We start from the raw sequence: 21,464 nt of genomic DNA, 5'->3' as shown, positions 1-21,464 counted from the left end.
ATCAGCTTTTTACGGTTCCGGCTGTTTCGTTCTTGTTTTTTTTTTCTTCCTCCATGCTTTTTTAGCCTTGTTGGCCTCGTAAGCCTCGTCTCGTAAGTGGTTAGCCGTGTTAGTGCAACGAATGCAACATCGCCGTTCTTGTTGCAGTCGTTCGGTCTCGATTCTAGACGCCGAGGCTACAGGGCTCACCTCCTGTAGCCTCGTTCGTGCCATCGTTGTGATATTCGTCCTTCATTACCACGTTGCCGTCTTCTAAATTCGGTGGCTCGTAAGCACTCGCGAAGTTGAAGCCTCTAGCCTCCGTGAAGATGCAGTTGCAAGGACTCAAACAAAAATAATTGACGCATTTTGTAGTGCACAGCGACTCATTGTTGCCAAATCAACTTTGTGAATGCTGTGCCTACGCTTCTTGTAGTTTTCTTACTTTCTGAAAACTATCAGCTAGTCACTTTCTGGTAGTTAGGGTTCCATGAAATGGCCTTAGAAGTGTGTACGCACATAAATTTGCACCTTAGAACATCTCTCTCAGTAAACGGAACTCCTGCTAAAGGGAACTAATTTTTCCGGTCGAGCCTTGGGGACCGCCGGCGGTCCGGCCGGCCCGAGTGGAGGTCGGGGGGACACCGCGCCTTGACGACAGGCCTAGAATAGTCGGGCTGTGGGCGATCCTGCGTGGTCCGCCTGCAGCCTCCGTAGGATTTTTGATCCAATAAAGTCGATTTCTCTCTCTCTCTCTCTCTGCGATCACCTTCCACGAGGCGCGCACGTGTTTGGACAAGTTGGCGATACACGTTGGTAGGCCTCTAGAGGCGTAGTTTTTATGTCTGGCCGAGGAAATATCGTTCCTGCAGTTGAGACGAACACCGAATTCTGAACGAACATTTGCCCCGTGTTACCTTTGCTTTTGCCGCGCACCTGTCCATACTGCTCTCTCTCCCCTCTCGGTCCCCCTCTCCCTCCCGACCTCCACAGGTCTCTGAAGCTCGAGGCGTTCCGTAGCACGCGCTTCTTTTGTTTGTTACACGATAAGTGTGGACGCCAGGGACGTTCAAGGTTGAATGGACAACGAGGCATATAAGGCTTTCGCTTTAAAGGGACCCTGCAACACTCTCTCCAATTTTTTTTGAAATCTTAAGTGTTTGCAGAACGTAGTCACCCAACACACCCAGTACTTAGATTAGGGGGTCGCAAAGCACCTTAGCCAAAAATTACTGCCCATCAGATAGCTTGGAAACTCGCTCAAAAGATTTTTCACTCTTTCCCGTCTTGATGTTCTTCGACGGCTCGAATTACGTCACTAAGGCCGTGTAGCGGCTGTCGGCCGGTTTTCCTTCAGTTGCAGCAATAAACGCTTTTCGATAGCAACTCTTTAAAAAAGCCACAAAAACAAAGCAGAAACAGAAGGCGTGTCTGGTGCGACGAGCAAATCACGCAGTGACGCTCCGTGCTGGCATTAACTGTAGCTTTCGCAGTTGTTCCAGACGCAAAGGGAAGAGTGAAAGCTCTTATCGAAAGTGCTGCAGGGTCCCTTTAAGAAATCTCTGCAGGTTCATTTAAACGTTTTCGCACGGTTTGTGCGAATGTACCCGCTGCGGTGGCTCAGTGACTAAGGCTGAGCGCGAGGACGTGGGTTGGATCCTGGCCGCGGTGGCGCCGCTTTTCTGCTGAGAGCGACGAAGGAAAGTGCCTGTCTGTCGTACTTCAACCGCAAGTCATAGATCCCCACGTGGCACAAATTAATCCGAAGCACCCCTCCGCCTACTCCTGCGCACAGCGCGCCGAAAGCCCGGTAGCCTTTTGGGCAGATTTCTTTATTATTTAAGATAAACTGTCTGCTTTTTTACGGTTAACTGTTCCCGAATTCAGTATGAAAATACCCTAACATAAGTCCTTTCAGAATACTAAAGTTACGAAAAGTTGTATAAGCGCCCCTTTTAATGCGCTAAAAAGATACGGAAAGAGAAGCACCAGACACAAACGACGGAACAGGACTCAAGAGAACCGAAAATTTTAGTCGTTCCACTCAATGTGAAAGCTGTCGGAAGTGCAGAGCAGTGATCCGCCATAGTGGGCTGCAGCGCCGTTATCCGTTCACTGCTGCATTTCAAATTCCCCGCCTTCGCAGTGCTCGCGCGCCCCCTGCCTGAAACTGTGCAAGCGGGAGTTCTGTTCTTTTTGCGTTTGCTTTCATTTCTTATGAAGGTGTTTTGCGTCATTTCAAACGCGTAATTATTTTTCTTGCGCGGCTGGAGCCTTTCTGCGTCATTTCGAACGCGCCTTTTCTTTTTTGCACGGCCGCTTTTTTCGCTTATCGTAAAAACCAACCCAACGAGCGTTCCTAACTAGACGAACGCGGGGGCCGCCAGTTATGTGCACAGATTTTGCCTGAAACATGCACGCCTGCAGTTTCCTTTGCGTAAATAACGGGGAGATATATGACAAGCGCCAGCGGTTCACGAGGTTTGAACGGTTATATTTAAATTTCGTGGTTTTTCTAAGCCTCATCGTGACCCCCTGACGACGGTACATAAGGCTCTACTTGGGTCCGTTATCTCGCTGCGCCGCCTGATTCCGGCACTCGCATCGACCGTTAGCGAGCTAAGACGACTAGGCGAGCCCATAAAGTGTTCTGTACATAAAAAATCGCCAGACAGAGGCTGCTCATTAGTATTCGCCGCCTGCCTTTAAGTAAAGGTCTGCTAGCTCGGCTTTCGTAATGTGTCGCTTCGTCCATATTTCTTGAGGAATACCGCTTTTGTATTCGCAACTGAAAGTGCTTTTTAGGCCTCCCAAGGACATGTCCCTCTGCGTGGACCAATTTACCTGTAGCAATTAGTTATGTGCTGCATTGCGCAAGATCCATCCATTTTTTCTTTGCACAACACTTTTCCTCGAATGCTTTAACCCGTCGTTCGATGATAGTGTGACGACGAAATTTGTCCAATACCTGCCGCTACGGTAGCATGATGATCGGTGGGGAAGAAGTCGAGACGTCAAAGAAGATTTAAGGTTCCGCCCGCCCCGTGAACCCGGCGTAGCGGGTTTATATTCGCTCCAAGCGGACTCGTGGTAAAAAAGCGCATTCTGGCCCCACTTCCTGCAGCCAATCGGGGAGACGCTTGCTAACAACAATCAGCCATGTTCCCGCCAACGGGAAAAGGACCAATAACACACAGTCACAAGGAGAGTTATTGACGTAGAGAAAGTAGTTCTGACAAAGCATATTTGAGTAAACCGTGGAACAGACAGAAAGGTCGTTTGAACTACGCCGCACGGGCGGTGTGGAACGCCGCTGCCGCGCTGTAACCCAAGCTGGGAAGATGACTCCTCTTAACAGCCTCGTCTTCCAAACGGTCAGCGCGCACGCCGCCTGCCTTTATAAGAAAAAATAGACCGAAGAAGAAGGCTACAAAATACGAAAAGCAAACTGAACGGGGCCTTCCCGACAATAGTGTTGCTTCCAGTTTGTCCTTTCCACGTACTCGATTTAAAATATTCGATACAGATGGTCTTACTTAAGATGAGTAGATCAATTTTCTCGCCCATTTTCCCTGTCGCTTCATTAAAAACTTTGAAATAGCTGCGTCACCCGTATTGTAAATTCGGAGTGGTCTCAGCCGTAGCGTTCGACGATTTGTATTCATTTCGTGCTTGTAGCGTAATGTCGCCGGTTTCTAATGACCTATATATCGGTTAGTTGTGCGCTGAGATGCAGGCAGCGAACCTACATTTTCTCTTCTGTCTCTGTCCCAATCCCGTTTCATCGCAAACGGACACGACGTGAAATTCTGCCTGAGGTGACTTGGTTGCTTCGATTGCTAATATGTCGTTCTTCGACGCGTAGACATTTGGGCGTCTGCCAGGTTTGTATCAGTCGAAGCTTTCTGGGGGATTCATTAGTCTGCAGTAAATTTTGCACCCACTTTACACAACGGCGAGACTTTAATGTGCCATATCCTTGGTAGCGGAGGTCATTCTGCCTTCCAGTACAACAGACCCTCAGACGTTATGCCGATTCCTTGCGTAAATCACTGAATACGAATCTATGTCGTCCCGCAAGCTTAGAGCCGGAATGCGGGAGGTGCGAATTTCCGCGTTGAACAATTCTGGAAACCGGGCGTATAGAACGCCGTGAATATGGTAGTAACATATGACAATCAGCTAAAGACAGGGTTTGATGAAACGTTACAGGAAAATGCTGAAACAGTCAACCTGGCCTCCAAGCTTGCATAGAGGCAGAATTAAGGGAATCCATTCGTAGAAAGTTGCATTGTTTGCCTGGGTGTTTTGTGTACGGAATGGACAGGTCATACCCGATGTCATTCAAGTCTTCTAAGTTTAACTTTTTCATGTGACTGAAAGTCATTAAAGAAGACCATGCGCAACCTTATGTGGTGCATTGAGTAATTTAGCGGGTCATTTTCATTTACTTTCTAACAATGCCTAGGAAACGCAGACCGTACAAAAATATCATGGGAGTCGTTACGACGGCCGCGTGTCATGGCCGGTTTAAATTAACTATCCCTACCTGCCTGGCCAAACTTCGAATAGCCCCGGAAATAATGAATAGTCCCGGCACTAATAGTCCCGGAACAAACGGTGTCGGAACAAATGGTCCCGGAACAAAGGGTTCCGGAATAAATGGTTCCGGAACAAATGGTGCAGGTCGAACGTCGAGATAAACGTTCCTCTCAAACCGTTCAGCTTGAATGACGTGCCCTTGATTCCTCCCCCACGCAGGCGTGTCATCGCCACGGACGCTGTCCCTGTCCGGCCGGCCTCTGCCCAACGCCCGACTCGTGTCCAACGCCATGTGGGACCTGGAGAAAGCAAAGCGTGGCAGTGCCCGGTACTCCCAGCAGCACACGCATCTGCTCATGGCCTTCGGGCAGCTCATCGACCACGACCTGTCGCTGACGCCGGACGCGCGAGGAGGTATACGAGCCAGAATAAGTACAAAGACACGCTAGAAAAGACAAGAACATGTATTTTTGTCTTGTGGAAGTTCTTCTGCAGCAGACGTTGACTTTGTTCTATTTTGCGTCGCAGCTGTGACCGAAAAAACTAGAGTGTTTGTTCATCGTACTAGACTGTATATCTTGGAAAGATACTACTGTAGAGTGCCTATAACTTGACGTGCGTTCTTTTTTAACACGGAAGTGTTTTATTCGGGGATTAACGAAGATTTCATTTACGTCATAGCCGTCACTGAAAGTACGCCAGCACAACGCAAGCGGCCTGTAAAGGGTGCACCCCTGTGCACAGGGTCTTCTTGCGGGGAAGCAACCTTTAGCAGTAAAGTATGTTATACTTACGATTGTTCGTTTTCGGGTTTTATATATTAACACGAAAGTGTTTTATGCCGGGATACACCAAAATTTCACTAACGTCATATCCGTCACGGAAATGACACCAGTACCCCTTTGCCGAAGCGACCTGCCAGCAGGGCGTCGCTTGCCAAGCACACCCACAAGACAGCCACCGACCCTTAAATCATTCTCAGCTGCAAATATCGCTGAAGATTTCACTTTCGTATTTTACCGCAGGACAATGAAAAAATAAATGCAAACAAGAAACTATTTTAGGGGCTCTGGCTGTCGGCGTCTTATGTCGTCGTTGCCTCATGTCGTCGATCGTCTCATGTAGTCACGGTGCTAAAACACACAGGCACTTTTTTCAAACGCTTTGCGCTGGAAAGTAACGCGTACTAAAAGGACACACCGGGACACTCATTTTCCAACGCCTCGGGCTAGAACGCTTTGAGCTTCAAAGACACTAAGACTTACAGCAAAGCTGTACGCCTCTAACCCACAAATTTCGTCTCCGTCGGCAAAAACGCCAAGGCGTTAAGATACACTTGTACACTGCATGCATGCTTCGCCCCTCCCCCAGGTTTCCCGTTACAGTTTCATCTCCGTGGGCAGAAACGCCAAGGCGTCAAGAATACACTTAAACATTGTATGTCTCGTCCCTCCCCAGGTGTCACGTTAGTGGAGATGGCATGGGATTTTTTTATTGGGATTTTAGTTTTCCACAAAGAAAAACTAAGGGTACGGGACGAAATGCACGCATAAGTACCGTATTTACTCACATAACGATCGTACTCGCGTAATGATCGCAGCCCTTTAGTTTGTCTTCAAAATTCGATTTTTTTTTATTTCCCACGCAATGAACGCCCTTGAACTTGCCGAAGAAATATGTCGTATCGGTGCCAGGTCTAGCTGATGATGGTCGTGCTTACCCCTGTTTCCTTCCCTTTCAAAGCGGACACGGCTACGTTACCGCCGCAGACTTTCCGATATTCGCGGTATCGGAAAGCATGCGCTCAATATTGATGAGGAAGAAACTCTCACTAAAGGCACATAATGTACTCACAAAATAAAGAAAAAATGCACGCCCAGCTTTCTGCGTCGACATCCATATGTCTTTTGATATCCTGCACTGTGACAAGGGCAGGCAGTTATCGGTCGACCTGTTGTCACATCGCGGCGAACTCGTTCCGGCGCATTCCGTAATTCATGAAAACACTGCATTTTGCGTGACCTTGAAAAGTGGCTGGCGGCGGTATGCGCAGTTCTTGTTATGTTTTTATTTTTTATTGATGTTCATGAGCATTACTGTAAAAATATTGACCCGCAACTTGCTTGCGCTTCTTGTGCTAAAAGGTTTTCGCAAAAATTTATCCCGCGTAATGAACGAACGCTTAAATTGGCACCAATTTTTTTTAAGTGCAATCATTACGCGAGTTAATACGGTACCTGACTGGGTCCCCGTTCCCTGTATAGCAGCAGCAGCACAAAGTTACAAGATTCGAAAAGAAAAAAAATATATTACAACTGGTAACCGAGCAAACAAACAATAAATTTGGAAACACTCGCGTCACTTCGCAAATACGAACCAGAACACGCAAAACCAAAGAGTATGGATTGTGGACATCAAATAACAGCCCGCTAGAGGCATATTTGGAGAGACACATTTCCAAACTTTGCTGTTGCAATAAAGCCAAGCGGCAAGTTAACGTGCATGGAATGAAATCGCGCTATTTGCTTGTTTTGGTTTGTCCCGAGGACTTTATAATGGGAGTTTGCTGTATTTTTAAAGCGCCGAGAAGGAAATGCCGCCGGTGTTCGAGTCTTCACAGAACATTCCAGCTCGGGTGCCGCCAATATACGTTGGTGCGAGTGCAGCTTCGTATATGTGCATGACTGTGTCTTGACGCGTGCGCTGCCAACGCTTCCGCGATGTGCAGCAGAGGAGAAAAGCGAGACGAGCGCCAGAGTCGTTTCTCTTTGCCCGTCAACACAGTCTTGCCAACTGAGTTATACACTAAATGGCCGAACACATGACCCTCGATTTTTCAATGCGCAGCCAACTTTCGCTATTTCCAAACACCGAAGTAACTCTGGTCTTCGCAATATATTAGAATACGTGCAAAGGTTACGCCCTATACGCAGAGCGTATATATTTGTCCCACGTTTTACATAGCTAAGTACATCTGAAAGGCGGAATACAAACTGCACGCATGCGTACTGGCATGCAAGGGGTTGTTGAAGAACGCAGCCGAACAAAACTCAGAAACCTGATGTCCTCTGTGAAAGCATGAAATTCGTTTAAAGTTATTTTCACTTTTCTAAGCGTGCGTGTGCGTACATTTAAATGTGAGTAAGTGGAAAGACAACATGTACGTGTGTATTTGACTTGAGAGCCCTCTAAAGGAAACGAAGGTGTATCAGCAGAAACCAGCGAAGCGCCATAAGCAAACAAAGGTGTCTCAACAGAACCTCCCACCCCCAGGATAGATAAGGGCCCCTGCATACGCACCGGTGACAGACCTACAGCCGACGTGCAGTTTACAACAGGATTTGAAACATGTATCCCATGCAATCTCTCCGTCAAAAAAAATCCTAATCAACCGAATCTCAAAAATCTGAATGGTGTTTTGATTAACCAAATGGGTAATGTTAACCCATTGACCATATGGGTAACGTTGTGAGCACAGTATGCGTGAAAAGTTATACTCGCGAGAAGGTTGTTTCACTGAGGAAATCCGGAAACTAAGTCACCACTTTCTGCGCCACCATAGCATTACTTCGCCTATCGAAAGCAGCTTTTTTTTTTTTCTCATATAAACCTGGCTTCAGCTGTGTTTGGAAGACGAAACCACTTAAACGTACTCCCAAGTTTTTTTTGTGTGTGTTTCCGCTTCCGCGCGGCCTCGTCGCCGACGACTTGCATCGCTTGAGCGACGAGGAAGTGTCGTTCCGGGCGGGACATGCCAAAACATCACTCCGCGCGGGCATTTGTAAACTTTCGCCGTAGCTCTTAGCCGCGCGATAAGCAGTTTCGAAACCTGCCAGAAAAGACGCCCGTTTGCTCCGCCCGCAGCCTTCGCATTAGTCCGAAGGACGCCTAAAGGCGCCGCATACATTTACTTCCGGTTGCGAGTAACGTCCGCCTTATGCGAGCCGGATCACGAATTGGCATAAACAGGTCATAAGTTCCGTTTGCCAAGCCAAGCTGCCGCATTGGCACGCATCGAGGGTTGCCGCCACCTCGAAGGGATTGAGAAATGGGGTGCCCCGGGCGCCGGCTGGATGCGGGCCAGTGATGTAACGACTTTCAATGCGGAGGGCCTTTTGGCTGCCTTGGCATAGTTTCCGTAATAGATGCGCGTGCCGCTAGTTTATGTTACCCCGCTGCGGTTGTGATTTATTTACGGGATTATGAAACCGGCACATTTCTTCTTTTTTTTCATTCCGGGGAACCTGCTTGCTGTTAGGGGAAGGTGGTGCGAAGACTTCGCGAAACTCCCATAAATACAACTTTAAATCTACCTAGCTTGTCACTTCGCCCAAGCATTTCATGCTTGTTCCTCTTCCACAAGATTTCCCGTTCTATGCCCTCACTGAGTAACTCACTTCTTTCTTTTTGACGTTATCCTACATTTCCTCCGGAGCGATCATCACTTCATAGCTGGAATTCCAAGCAGCCGGGTTATTAGTCATTCCAACTCATTCGTGCCCACATCAAGCTCGCACTGGAGCCACCTTTGTAACATCAAGACGACCACACACGCGAACCCTTTTTTTAATATTGCTCCATTTCATTGTATCGTTTGCAAAATGTTTTCACCGCTCCTCTTTGTAACGCATTGTCTTGAGAATAAATAAATAAATAAATAAATAAATACATAAATAAATAAATAAATTGGAGTGGAGACTGGTATGCTGGTCTAGGGATTAGCTCGGCACCAAGGCTGCATAGCTACAGTCAGGGAAGGAAGAAGCTTCACGGCGCCGGCGTATACAGCTCCGCAGGCGCGAGTCAATAAGAAATCAGACGCCCCGCTTTAACCCTAAGCTGGCAGCAAGCCATAAATCAAACACTCTCTTGTCAAGATAGCGCTCCCCTTTTATGTCGGACACTATATTCGTAACTCAGTTTGGGATTGATTGATTGATTGTGGGGTTTAACGCGCCGACGCAACGCAGGCGATAAGGCGCGCCGTAGTGGAGGGCTCCGGATTAATTTTGACCACCTGGGGATCTTTATCGTGCGCCGAAATCTCGTACACACGGGCGTTTTTGCTTTTCGCCTCCATCAGAAAAGCGGCCGCCGCGGCCGGGAATCGAACCCGCGACCTCGTGCTCAGCAGCGCAACGCCTTAGCCACTGAGCCACCGCGGCGGGTAGTTTGGGATTCACTGCGACGCTTGGTTCGGCGAATTCAAGTCGTCATTATGTGTGCATGCACTCGGGCAGCCCAGGACCGGCGTGGTTGGAGGTCGATAGGCTTTCGTCATGTAGGGCTCTTAGAAATAATGATGATGATGCTTATGCTGATGCCGCTGCTGCTGTTGATGATGACCATTATGGTGGTGTGATTATTATGATGATGATGATGATGATGATGATGATGATAATGATAATGACGCTTGATTGGGGATCCTTACAGGGTGTTGGAAAGACGTTGTTCTACGTTTGGAGTTTACGTCACAAGCGCAGTAGTCTGGAAACTGATTGATTGTAGGGTTTAACGCGCCGACGCAACGCAGGCGATGAGGCGCGCCGCAGTGGAGGGCTCCGGATTAATTTTGACCACCTGAGGATCTTTAACGTGCGCCGAAATCTCGTGCACACGGGCGTTTTTGCTTTTCCCTCCATCATAAAAGCGGTCGCCATAGCCGGGAATCGAGCCCGTGACCTCGTGCTCAGCAGCGCAACGCCTTAGCCACTGAGCCACCACGGCGGGTGTCTGGAAACTTTTAACCCAGATTACATGGGGGACTCCAGGAGGGAGGGGAAGGAGAAGGAATACTTTTATTAGGAAGGAAGACTCCAGGGGGGAACGACGTACCGATTAACCACAACCAGGCGATATATAACTTAACTGGTACTTTGATTAGCCGAAAAATGAACTACGTTTTAAAATTAGCGGTGGACGAACATTCGAAATTTCGAATACGATTCGAATGTATTTTGGCACTCATTTCGTGTTCGATTAGAGAATTCGGTATTCGGTATCCTAAAATATTCGGTTTTGAACTAATCTTTGGGTGTGCAACAAGTATACACAATGTGCTGGCAACACCTTGGGGCAGAGCGACTGACAGGCCTCACCCTCACATTTCGCTCAATAATATGACACGCACTCTGTATCCCAAGTTGTCATAACTTAGTCTCTTGTCTATTTATTATATTTTATGTAAAAATACATTTATGACGAGTGTTTTGTTATTACACCCCAAACTAGCAGCCAATGCTATAGGTCCACACAGTATTGTGTATTATGCGTACGCGATGACTCCAACACGGAAAAAAAAATGGCTTCTTATCTGCTCCTTTCGTTGCAAATGTCGCCGCAAGACGATAGTCGACTGGCGCCCCTGCCAAGTAAAGGCCTCCCTTCTCTTTCCCGCTCACCTCCCATGGTGTTCCTCTCCCGTCTCGTTCAAGATAATACTCTAGAGGTTTGCTCAACTCAATTTAAATTTACCGCGCTCCGCTGCTCCAAGTCGGGTGCCTCGATGCCAGCGCTGCCGTACGGCGGAGACGCGCGTTAATCGAGGCACCCTACTGCAACGTTTATAGAACCACGTTACCCTACTCCACGAGCTTTCCAAGCGGAACGTGGAACTTATCTAGTGGAACCTTTCGTTAATGTTGCTGTTTGATTTCTTAAATGCCGCCAGGTAGCGCTGAAAACAGCAGGCGACGGTTTTCTTCAGTTGATGTAGTACTTCATTTGCTATCGCAAAAAAACAAGCATCCGTGAATTTTTTATCAAAGGAACGCTGCAAATACCACTCATGTATTGATTTGCTGCCTTATATTTGCGTAATCTCGTGTTCTTGTTCAACAATGTTGACAAGTACGAACATTGACACCGGAGTTGGACGTTTAGATTTGGCTGTGAGTATCGAAGACTACTGCTCAGTTTTCGTTCCACTTTGACCGGGTGGCTGGATCGAGTCAGAGACAGACAGACAGACACACCAAAATTTCTGCGTTTAAGTAGCCCAAGAAAGACTATCGTCCTTAAAAATGTCAAAGACCCTTTCTAAAAGAAAAATGAAGGAGCGCAAAATTTTACCATCAATCAATCATACTTTATTCACGTTTTTTTTTGTACAGGGGTCACAAAAAAACTGAGGGGGGCTAGGAAAAACCAGTCCAAACGACCGTTTGACAAGCCTCGCCACCGCTATGACTCACAGGTCATTGGCATTGCACTACAAACTCGAACAATAAAATAAGAACAGCTGGTAACTTGATAACAACAGTTACCCACGTAAATAAAAATTGACACTTCTACATACGAATGAAAACGTTATAGGACTATGCAGAAGTTCGTATACAACAGTTCATGTACAAAAGTTCATGAACAAAAGTTCATACACGAACCGTATACAAATGTTTATATAGAAAATATGATCCTAAATTAAAATTTTTCAGGGGCAGAACATGACCTTATGTGAAGTTCTTGTTCTTGTTCAATAGTGTTGACAAGTATGAACATTGCCACCGGACTTAGACGTTTAGATTTGGCTGTTAGTATATAAGACTATTGCGCAGATTTTATTTCCCTCTATCCTGGTGGCTGAATTGAGTCACAGACAAACAGACAGACAGACCAAAATTTCTGCGTTCAAGTAGCCCAAGAAAGACTGTCGTCTTCAAAAAAACTTCTATTCACGACGTTGCTAAACGAGGTAACGCACATGCGCCCCAGGCTTCTTCCTCATGAAGACTGTCGGGCGTCTTCTTTCACGAATTCCATCCGTCGCAGCGCGTGGTGTAAAATGGTGCCCCGCCTTCCAACAGGACACCATTTTGCTTTGTCGGGACTTATTTGGACAGCACGCCCCAAGAAAATCGCTCTCTTCACACGACGCCGCCAGCATGCTCGCTAATTACCGGCGAAAGCGCTCCGTTCCCGTACGCGCCGTTTCTTTGTGGGGGCTCGTACACGAGAGACCTGCTCGCATGTGCGGGGAACTACTCGCGAGTGCGCGACCTTGCCCGCGCCTACAGCTCACTCTTCCGAATGGCCCACAACCGTAGCCGGCGCCGGCCACGTGGTCGTTACGACTTGGCCGCGTTTCAAGATCACCGCTGAGTTCTTGCATGTTTAAACAGCGTAGCAACGGCGGTGGCAGCGGCGGCGTCGGCGGCGAACACTTGACGATGATTTCGCTTTCTTTTGTGCGCCTGCCTGCCTCTCTTATCCTCTTGGGTCGCGCCCCTGGAGAATACGCCGGAAATTAATGTTATCTCTGTTGCCTAAGTTGAGATTTGGATTCGGCTTAGAGGTTACAACACCGGTCGTGGAGACCATCGCTGTAAGGCGAGTTGCCGAGCCTGCTTTGATTGCTGGACGAAGCTGACTCGCTCCTTTCGCCCTATAGAATAAACTGGAATAACACATGCCACTGTACTGCATTTCATTCATTCATTCATTCATTCATTCATTCATTCATTCATTCATTCATTCATTCATTCATTCGTTATCTATGTCCGCTGCAGGACGAAGGCCTCTGCCAATGGCCTTCACTTTCCGTCAAATTTGGCGTAACCGATCGCGACTTTTTACGGTGATATAGGTTAACGAATGTGTGCTTTGCACGGATATCCTCAGCAATAAAGACGTGGTTAGCTTTGAATGGGGATAGCGGTAGTGTTTGCACCTTTATGAGATTGATTGATTGATTGATTGATTGATTGATTGATTGATTGATTCAAACCTTTATAGGAGGAAAAAGGGAGGCCCGGAGGCTGTGCGTGGGGAATGGGAAGTGAATGGGTGGGGCAATAGCAAAAATCTTGGTCACACAATTGAATGTCTCTTGGAGCACTCATTTTGCGTCCATGGTGTTAATAAGGCTCTTCTCGGGTTGGGTAGCCCCCCCCCCCCCCCCCCCGGCTACACTAATCTCGCAAGTTCACTCTATATACCATAATTGTATAATGCTTGCAAAAAAAATCGATGCCATGGTTTATGAGAGAAACCCACCGCGGTGGGTCAGTGGCTAAGGCGTTGCGCTTCTGAGCACGAGGTCGCGGGTTTGATTCCCGGCCGCGGCGGCCGCTTTTCTGATGGAGGCGAAAAGCAAAAACGCCCATGTGTACGAGATTTCGGCGCACGTTAAAGATCCCCAGGTGGTTGAAATTAACCCGGAGCCCTCCACTACGGCGCGCCTCATCGCCTGCGTTGCGTTGGCGCGTTAAACCGTACAATCAATCAATAAATTTATGAGAGAAACAATTCCCAGTCGAAAAAGACGACAGGAAAATTTTGTGTGGTTTGTCGTATTTTCGCGTGTCATACTGTCGTCTTGTCTTGTCGTCGTCTTGTCGTATTCTTGTCGCGTCGTGATCCTGGTGTTCCGACGTGTGTCGTATTCCTGTCTTGATTTTGATGTTCCGCCATGCCGAATTCCTGTCTTGTTGTGATCCTAATGTTTTATCAGTAGTTCCCCATTGCTTGAATGTCATTTCCAATTGTGAAGAGTAGCGTAAATGGCCGTTCTGTTGCGTCTACAGGAATGTTTGTCGTTGAGAAAATTGACTTCGTCATTACGACATAAAAGTGTGCCGTAACAATAGATAGTTTTGTCGCAACAACACGACTTCTGTTGTCACAACAAAGTTTTTTGTTGCACGACAGGGATTCTTGTTAGGTTTCTGCGGTATTCCTATTGGGATTTCAGACTGGGTTGGCCGCGTATCGGCTCCATTTACTGCAAATGTCGTCGAAAGACGACCGTCTTCTGCCACCCCTGCCCCGCAAATGTCTCTCTTCTCTTTCCTGCCCACCGCTCATGCACTTCCGCTCTTTCCTGCCCACTGCTCATGCACTTCCGCGAGGGGAGGGTTCCCGCGAGGGGAGGTAGGACTAATTTTTGGTTTTCCTATTGCAAAAATCAAGCAACCATGGATTTTTAATTAGAACATTGCAAGTACTACTTATGTATTGATGCTTTGCCTCGTACACGCCTAACGTTTTTGTTTTGCTGAACAATGTTAACAAGTGGGAACTTCGCCACCAGGTTTGGTAGTTAAAAGGGCACTGAAGTGAATTTGTCAAGCTCCCGGTTTTGCTTGCACTGCGTAGACTGGCTCAAATTACCACACTTTTCATCGTTTATCCGGTTGATAAGTTGGTAATTACCTTATAAAGCGGGAAAGAAGAAAAACTACCATGCGCGGTCTGTGGCGGCCGCACCAACTAAACGCTGTGACGACAGGAGGAGATGCACCTTGATTGGACAATGTCCAAGGTTAGCATTCAAACAAGTTTCGGTTTCGGTTCTGTAAAACAACATGCTTGACATCCGATGTTATCGACGGATGGGCATTCTAGATATCTCAATAATCGCCATACCCCGCTTCTACCATGTTGTCGGCTGTAAAACGCTAAGATAATCCTCCCAGGACGGCTTGGAATCGTAGCCGAGGAACGCCCTCCGCGTCACCGCAGACGCGGAGGGCGTCTGCGGTGCCTGTAGTATTATGCCTGTATTGTAAAAAGCGTATTCGCACAACGCCAATGGTCTGCTGATTCTGGCCTGTGCCCACTGACCGCAAGTAGTCAGTGTTTGTGGCAACATCACGCCAACGAGAACGAGTGTCAGTCGGCGCGCGTTCTGCGAACTCGCTCGTGGAGCAGCGAACGGTACGGCCCAAAAATGGTGAACTCCGTTCAGAAAACATCGGCCGCAAACAAAAAAATCAAATTACAGAAAAAAACATGTACCCTCGGGGATTCGACCTTGCGACTTGCAAGAACAAGAATCCTGGCGCTTCAGACTACTCGGCCACGAGCCAGCGTTACCGAGACTGGATATATAAGGTATATAATGTATAGCCAGTTTACCATTTTATTTAGTTTTAGCATTTCAAGTACCTTAGGTGACTATTTGTTGTATAGCGCTCATGCAGTAAGCGTCCCCCAAACTTCCACAATATATCTCATGTCTAGCAGTTGCATTTCTTAGACGGGATTCAAAGCGTTCGCAGATGTGTGGTCGTGCTACTGACTGCTGTGCTTGTTCACCCAGCGCAAGAAAGGGTTTCCTGCTCCCGAGTTTTGAGCTGTACGGTAAAAGTTTCAATTGATTTTATTTCTTTAGTACCTATATTGACTTCTCTGACTCTTCTCTCGCCTTCAAGTGGCCTTAGATTTTCCTACTAGCGTACCAGTCAGCGAGGCGTCGCATGTGCACTTGTGCAGCGCTTGTTTGGAGCGACCCGGACTCGGAGATTGATACAGTGTGCAAACTAACAAAGTAAAGAAAGGCACATTCTTCCATTCACAAACGTGTAATTGTGGCTTAGTTTCAACAGAGCGAGCGAATTGCGACGACCCGTCGGCGGCCGGCGGGCTAAACGCTGGGCCGACTTACTCTGTCGGGAGGTCGGCGAGCCGTACAGTAGCGCAGCCAATTGCCAGCTCATCTGCTGCTGACGTCACACGAAAACGCCACAGAAAATGGGTGAGGGTGCAGGGAGGAGGACAGCATTTTTGAATTGATTTTTCTGCTAAATAAATGCGCGTAAACGCGCTCAGAGTGGTCGAAACAGGGCCTATGGACTCCGGACTACAATTTGCTCTAGTAATCCCGCAATGTTTACAAAGCACTTCAGTATCCCTTTAATGTTTTTTCTATATAAACGTCTTGTGCAAGAATTTTTTTGTTTGTTTCTTGGTTTGGCAGCTGAATCGACGGAGAGATAGACAGACAGACAGGCAGACAGGCAAACCAAAAGTTTCGTCTTCAAGAAGCCCAAGAAAGAGCATTGTCCTTAAAAAACGAAAATAAACGACACCGTAAATGCTCATGTACTTGTAAATCAAGTGTGGTTTGACCTCAGTGAGGGACGCATGGCCGTTGAGGGAGCCACGATTCCCGCCTCAAAAATGGGTAGCAGCAGAAATTTGGAGTTGCAGTAGAGAGAGAGCGAGAACGTATTTTATTTGGCCCGAAAATTTTGAGCGTCGACAATCAGCGAATCGGGTTCGCTGATGGTGGTTTCTCCTTTCGTGCCGGATTGAAGACCGTTGGTTCAGGGGTTGTTCCCCCCTCACTACATTGAATACGGTTACACTAAAGATGCCCAACCATGTGGTGCACGGCGGCATGTACCGCGCGCCTTTTCTTTGCGTCTTGTTTCTCCTCTTGGCGCCCTTCCGGTCATATTTAAAGTGCACTTAACCCTGTACTGCGTGTCGCGCCGGCTTTTGTAGACAACAGCTGAGTGCGTGCGCTTTCGCCAACCTAGCCCTGGTTGGTGACGCGGTCGCCTTATAGCGAAGAACCTCCTGAAGCACGTGGACCATCACCATCATCATTGAAGTTATTGAGAAAAAATACAAATAGATATTCTCTGCAGAGCGGTGGTTGGAGTCCAAGCACGTGGATCCCACAAAGCTCAGAGCTCTCTACGTCGTGAGGGCCCTTCACAACATAACGGCATAATGGGATACACGCTTCGTGCTTTTCAAAGGCAGGCGTTTTCGCAAGTGGACGTGCGGGCCCTAATGATCTGCAAGAAATGGAGCTGCTGTCTGAAAGAGGTCGCACGTCGAAGACCAGCGCAGTCTTGAATAATGTGCGGATAGTGAGAGCGAGGCCCCACGCCTGGCATTGTAGCAGGTGTTGAAATATGTAATTTATCTTGCCCAGACACGGCGCAAATCTTGAGTTATTAGATTACCTTCCGCTGATGACAAAGTTGTCGCTCCTCCGCAGAAGTTGCCTCTGCATTTGGCGCCACCAGGGAAGTGTTTCATAAGCGGCAGACGGACGAGGCCCAATATCGCTTCTTGGAATCGCTTTATGCTTCTTTTTTATTTACTTCGAGTTTTTGCCGCCCGGCATATGAGATGCGGTTTAAAGATAGGAGTAGAGAAGAAAGTAAGAAGGCAAGAGAAAGAGAAGAAAGTAGGGAGAGAGGGGCTGCCAAGAGCACAGATGGTCACGAAACCGATAGGTTTTCCAGTGTACAGGTATGCATGCAGTACAGTGACGTGCAGAAAGTCCATTAGTGACCTGCAGTATTTATCTTCCTGCACCCAGGGGTTGTAGTCATCCGGTTTATCCCACCGGCGACCAACATTTCTGAGCGCATCGTCTCGAGCTGTCCTTGTTCCCGCGCACGTCCACAAAAGATGCTTGGCATCAGCTTCAACCGCCAGAGACGGACGCTTGGGACACGTTCCTGGGTCGTCTTGTGAGCGCCCCCAAGTCCAAGTGACTGAAGGTGTGAGGGCCACCCCAGCCCGAAGCCTCCTGAGAGAAACTTCCTCCACCCGGGAAAGATTAGGGGTCAGGGAGCAGACACACGGGGGAATTAGGGCACGAGTGTCCCTTCTCAGAAGAGATTTCATGGCTAAAAGGCGGGAGCGTGGATCACTAGGAAGAGGGCTATGGGAGGATTCAGGGGGGGGGGGGGGGAGAAGAGTGGGAAATATGGTCCGCTAATTGATTCAGTACATTCTGACCGTGCCTTTGTACCCAATGTACACGGATCGTTATCTCTGATGTTCTGTGAAGGCTGTGAATCTGCTGGCAGATCAGAGGTGTCTTCTTTACTTGCTTCAGATGCTTCACAGCACTGAGCGAGTCTGTGTACATATGCACCTCGGTGATGTTATGGAGTGCACTTGCAGCATTGTTTGCGTCATGTACAGCCTGGAGCTCCAGTGGCAGCGGGTCCGGAGTCTCGGTAGTGTAACAGCGCGAGCCTTTGATTTCCGGGTGCGTGGCACTGACGAAAGCAGTCCGTCCTCCGTCCGGCAGAAGAGCTGCGTCTGTGTACAGTACGTAGTGGCCTTCAGGGACTGTGGTATCGGAGGTTGGCGCTGGCTGGTCACGGCAATGAAGCTTCGTCGTCTTATTGGTTGTCATTGTCGTGTACCGCCACGGTTGAAGATCGTCTGAGGTTGAAGTGACGGGGGACTCATGACAAAAATGTGAATGAATTGCTGCGACCATTGGAATATACAAACGCTTGAGCTTCCTTCCTTATTCGCGCTCGTTTATAAGCTCCGTTATAGTACTGAGCTGCGTCATAGTATAAGATGGGTATCGGGGTAAGACGAGGAATTGCCGTGATGGTGCGCATGGCTTCTCTGTTTATAGTCTCAAGTTGCGCCCATTGTTAGATGGTAAGTCTGTGAAATTGTGCCTGGTAGAGTAGGCGCGGCTGGAGAACAGCACGTACGAGTCTTCTAGCCACCTCCTTGCGGTCTCCTCCACTACGCGTTGAAATCCGGCGGATCAAGTGCAAGGTTGTCGAAAAGTCCTTCGGTGCCTTCCGGAGCCAGTGAATACCAGAACCAGACTGGTGGATCAGAAGTCCGAGCACCCGCAGCTCTTCTTTGGCTGGTATGGCAGCTGAACCAATTTTAAGTTGAAAGTTAGCCATGGAGGCTAACTTCCTTCCTGAATTATTAGCCACTTGTACGTAGCACGACTTTTCAGCTGAAATTTCTAAACCACCTGATTCCGCAAAGGCGTGAAAAACATCTGGGGCTTGCTGGAGATGACGGCACTGTAAACCGACGTCGGGGTTTGTGGACCACAGTGTGACATCACCCGCGTAGGTGAGAAGTCTAACGAAAGGGATGTCTTGTAATTTCCATGCCAAGGGTTCAGATGCGATGTTGAAGAGCAGCGGTGCTAGCACGGAACCTTGCGGTACCCCACGATTCTATGTAAACAGGCCGACCGGCTTCCCATCCACTCGTACAGAAAACGTCCTTGAGCACAAAAATGAGTGTACCACTTTGGATACATGAAGTGGAATCCCTAAGGACTCCATGTTTCTGAGTATTGTCCTGTGGTCCACGTTGTCATAGGCCTTGAAAATGTCAGTGGCCACCACAGTCCGCACAAGATGGATGTGGGGTGAACAATGCAAAATATCATCTGCCGGAATAGGGGGTCCATCCTCTGTACCTAGGTGCGGTCTGAAGGCAACCTGAGCAGGATGGTATTTCCTGTTGTGCTCCAGCCACCAGATAATAGAGTGGGCAGTATTCGCTCAAATATCTTGCATATTGTCAGTATCAAAGAAATATGTCTTAGTGCAATAATACCCGTGGGTGGTTTTCCCGGTTTGGGGATAGGCACTACCACGGAGTGTTTCCACTCGGGTGGAATGACACCTTTTGCCCACACATCATTCAACGAACGAAGTAGTGCGTCCAAGGCCTCCTCCTCCAAGTTCTTGAACAGCTCAGAAGGGATTTCATCATACCCTGGAGAAGAGTGTGCTTTTGATTATTCAATGGCCGCGATAAGCTCGGCCATCGTAAACGGTTCGGTTATACCCGATTCGTCCAGTACCACAGCCGATGGAGGGGCGGCCGGAGGTTGTTGGTGGTTGGGAAAGAAACTCAAGGCCGCCCTGTCCGCAAACTCCTCTGGGCTCTGCTCTGGGGTAAAAAACGACCAGAATAAATCTACTTAGGACGGGTTATACTCGAATTTCGTAACTCCAGCTCAGTTACCTTCATTCCGGCGGCCTTAGCCCTCAGTTTTGAAGAGACTTCCACAATCCCATTCGAATTATTTTATTGTCTGAACAAACAGCACAAAAGTTTTGATGTCCCGCTGCAACGTATTCATGCAGCGTGCGGCCGTAAAGTAGGGTGCGTGAAAATGTAAAGGCCGACCAACGTTCAATATAAAACAGTGAAACCTATCCTGCACTCTAAGAAAAAAGGGTGTGGTAGTTTCTCCCCTAAGGGTGAAACAGGAATGTATCATATATTGCTCCCTAAGAAATAGAAAGATTCTCCCCTTAAGAGGGAAGAGCGCGTTTCTCCCCCTCGGAGTGGAAGAAGATTCCCCCCTTTGGTGAGCTAATTAATGGAGAAACGTTCGTCCCCTGCCGGCGCTACCCGAGCTAGGGTTTGTTATGCGAGAAAGGCCTAGCGAGCTGATCGGTTCGAGGACCGAGGAAGTACAAATAGGTAGGTTACTGTGACTGTGTGCGCTTAAAATACGCTAACCTAAACATTAACTCCCGGGAGCTCAAAACGACTCGAAGTGATGGACAGGTCCGAAGTGATGGACAGGTCCGGTTTAACACCTGTCCATCACTTCGAGTTGTTGATCGATTCGTTCTCGCGCTACAAACGACTAGCCTCCTGGTTAGCTCAGTTGGTAGAGCGACTGCTCCGGTTAAGCGGTGGTCCCTGGTTAGAAACCTGGACCAGGACAAATTTTTCTTAGAAAACTTTCACAGAAACTTTGCGAAGTTTCTGTGAAAGCTGTATAGCTTTCCTTCGTAGCCGTTCGGCTGCATTGAGGGCGATGTCAAACTTTCCTTCGCAGAAACTTACTCCACCTTGGATTTCCCCTAAATCTTGTCGATTAACACCTAACGCAGCAGTTTTGGACAAAGTAAAATTTATCAATCACGGCACTTTTGGCAACATTTTTTTTTAACGGAAACTTCATTTTCGTAGCTACGAAGTCGTTGCTGGCCATGCCACGCCGAACTTGCGGCCGAACTACCGGCTATGGCGGCACCTATGGAGACATGGAGCGCTTTTGCAAAATCACGTAGACGCTAGCGCCAGATTCGACTCTAGGTAAGCTAGTCCGAAACTCTATGGTTCGGTCGGAAGTTCAGCGTGGCATGGCCGGCAACGACTTTCTGACTATGAAAATTAAGTTTTTGTTTTAAAAAATGCAGCCGAAAGGGCCATGATTGATAAAATTTTACTTTGTCCAAAACTGCTGTGTTAGAGCGCTTATTTTGAGAACGAATTCTGGGGGTTAGAAAGAACAAAAAAAGCAGGAGTCCTGCGTTTTGCTCACGCCGCCAGATACAGCGGGCCGTCCCGTATATATTTACAAATTATTACATATTCCAAACTGTGGTGGCTAGAAGGTGGCTTCCATAGAAGGGGGCCACCAAGGTGGAGCCACCATACTCCAAGCTAGAAGC

At 48.0% G+C, this 21,464-nt stretch overlaps 1 protein-coding gene across 4 annotated transcripts in view; it reads left to right on the top strand.

Moving 5' to 3' along the window:
- LOC144159578 (salivary peroxidase/catechol oxidase-like) overlaps nucleotides 1–21,464 on the top strand; it is a 114,900-nt gene that overhangs the window by 62,527 nt on the left and 30,909 nt on the right. For all 4 annotated transcript variants that reach the window (XR_013320331.1, XR_013320330.1, XR_013320329.1 and 1 more), the window contains exon 4: nucleotides 4,741–4,935. Coding sequence is in view for 1 of the 4 variants with exons in the window: in XM_077691157.1 (XP_077547283.1) it covers nucleotides 4,741–4,935 (195 nt within the window). In the remaining 3 variants the exon portion in view is untranslated. The remainder of the gene's footprint in view (nucleotides 1–4,740; nucleotides 4,936–21,464) is intronic.

The sequence above is a fragment of the Haemaphysalis longicornis genome, unplaced genomic scaffold (assembly GCF_048455015.1).
Source record: "Haemaphysalis longicornis isolate Haplotype H1 unplaced genomic scaffold, Haemaphysalis longicornis Haplotype H1 scaffold_10, whole genome shotgun sequence".
NCBI classification, from domain to species: Eukaryota; Metazoa; Arthropoda; class Arachnida; order Ixodida; family Ixodidae; genus Haemaphysalis; species Haemaphysalis longicornis.
This window is presented reverse-complemented; position numbering and strand designations above follow the sequence as displayed.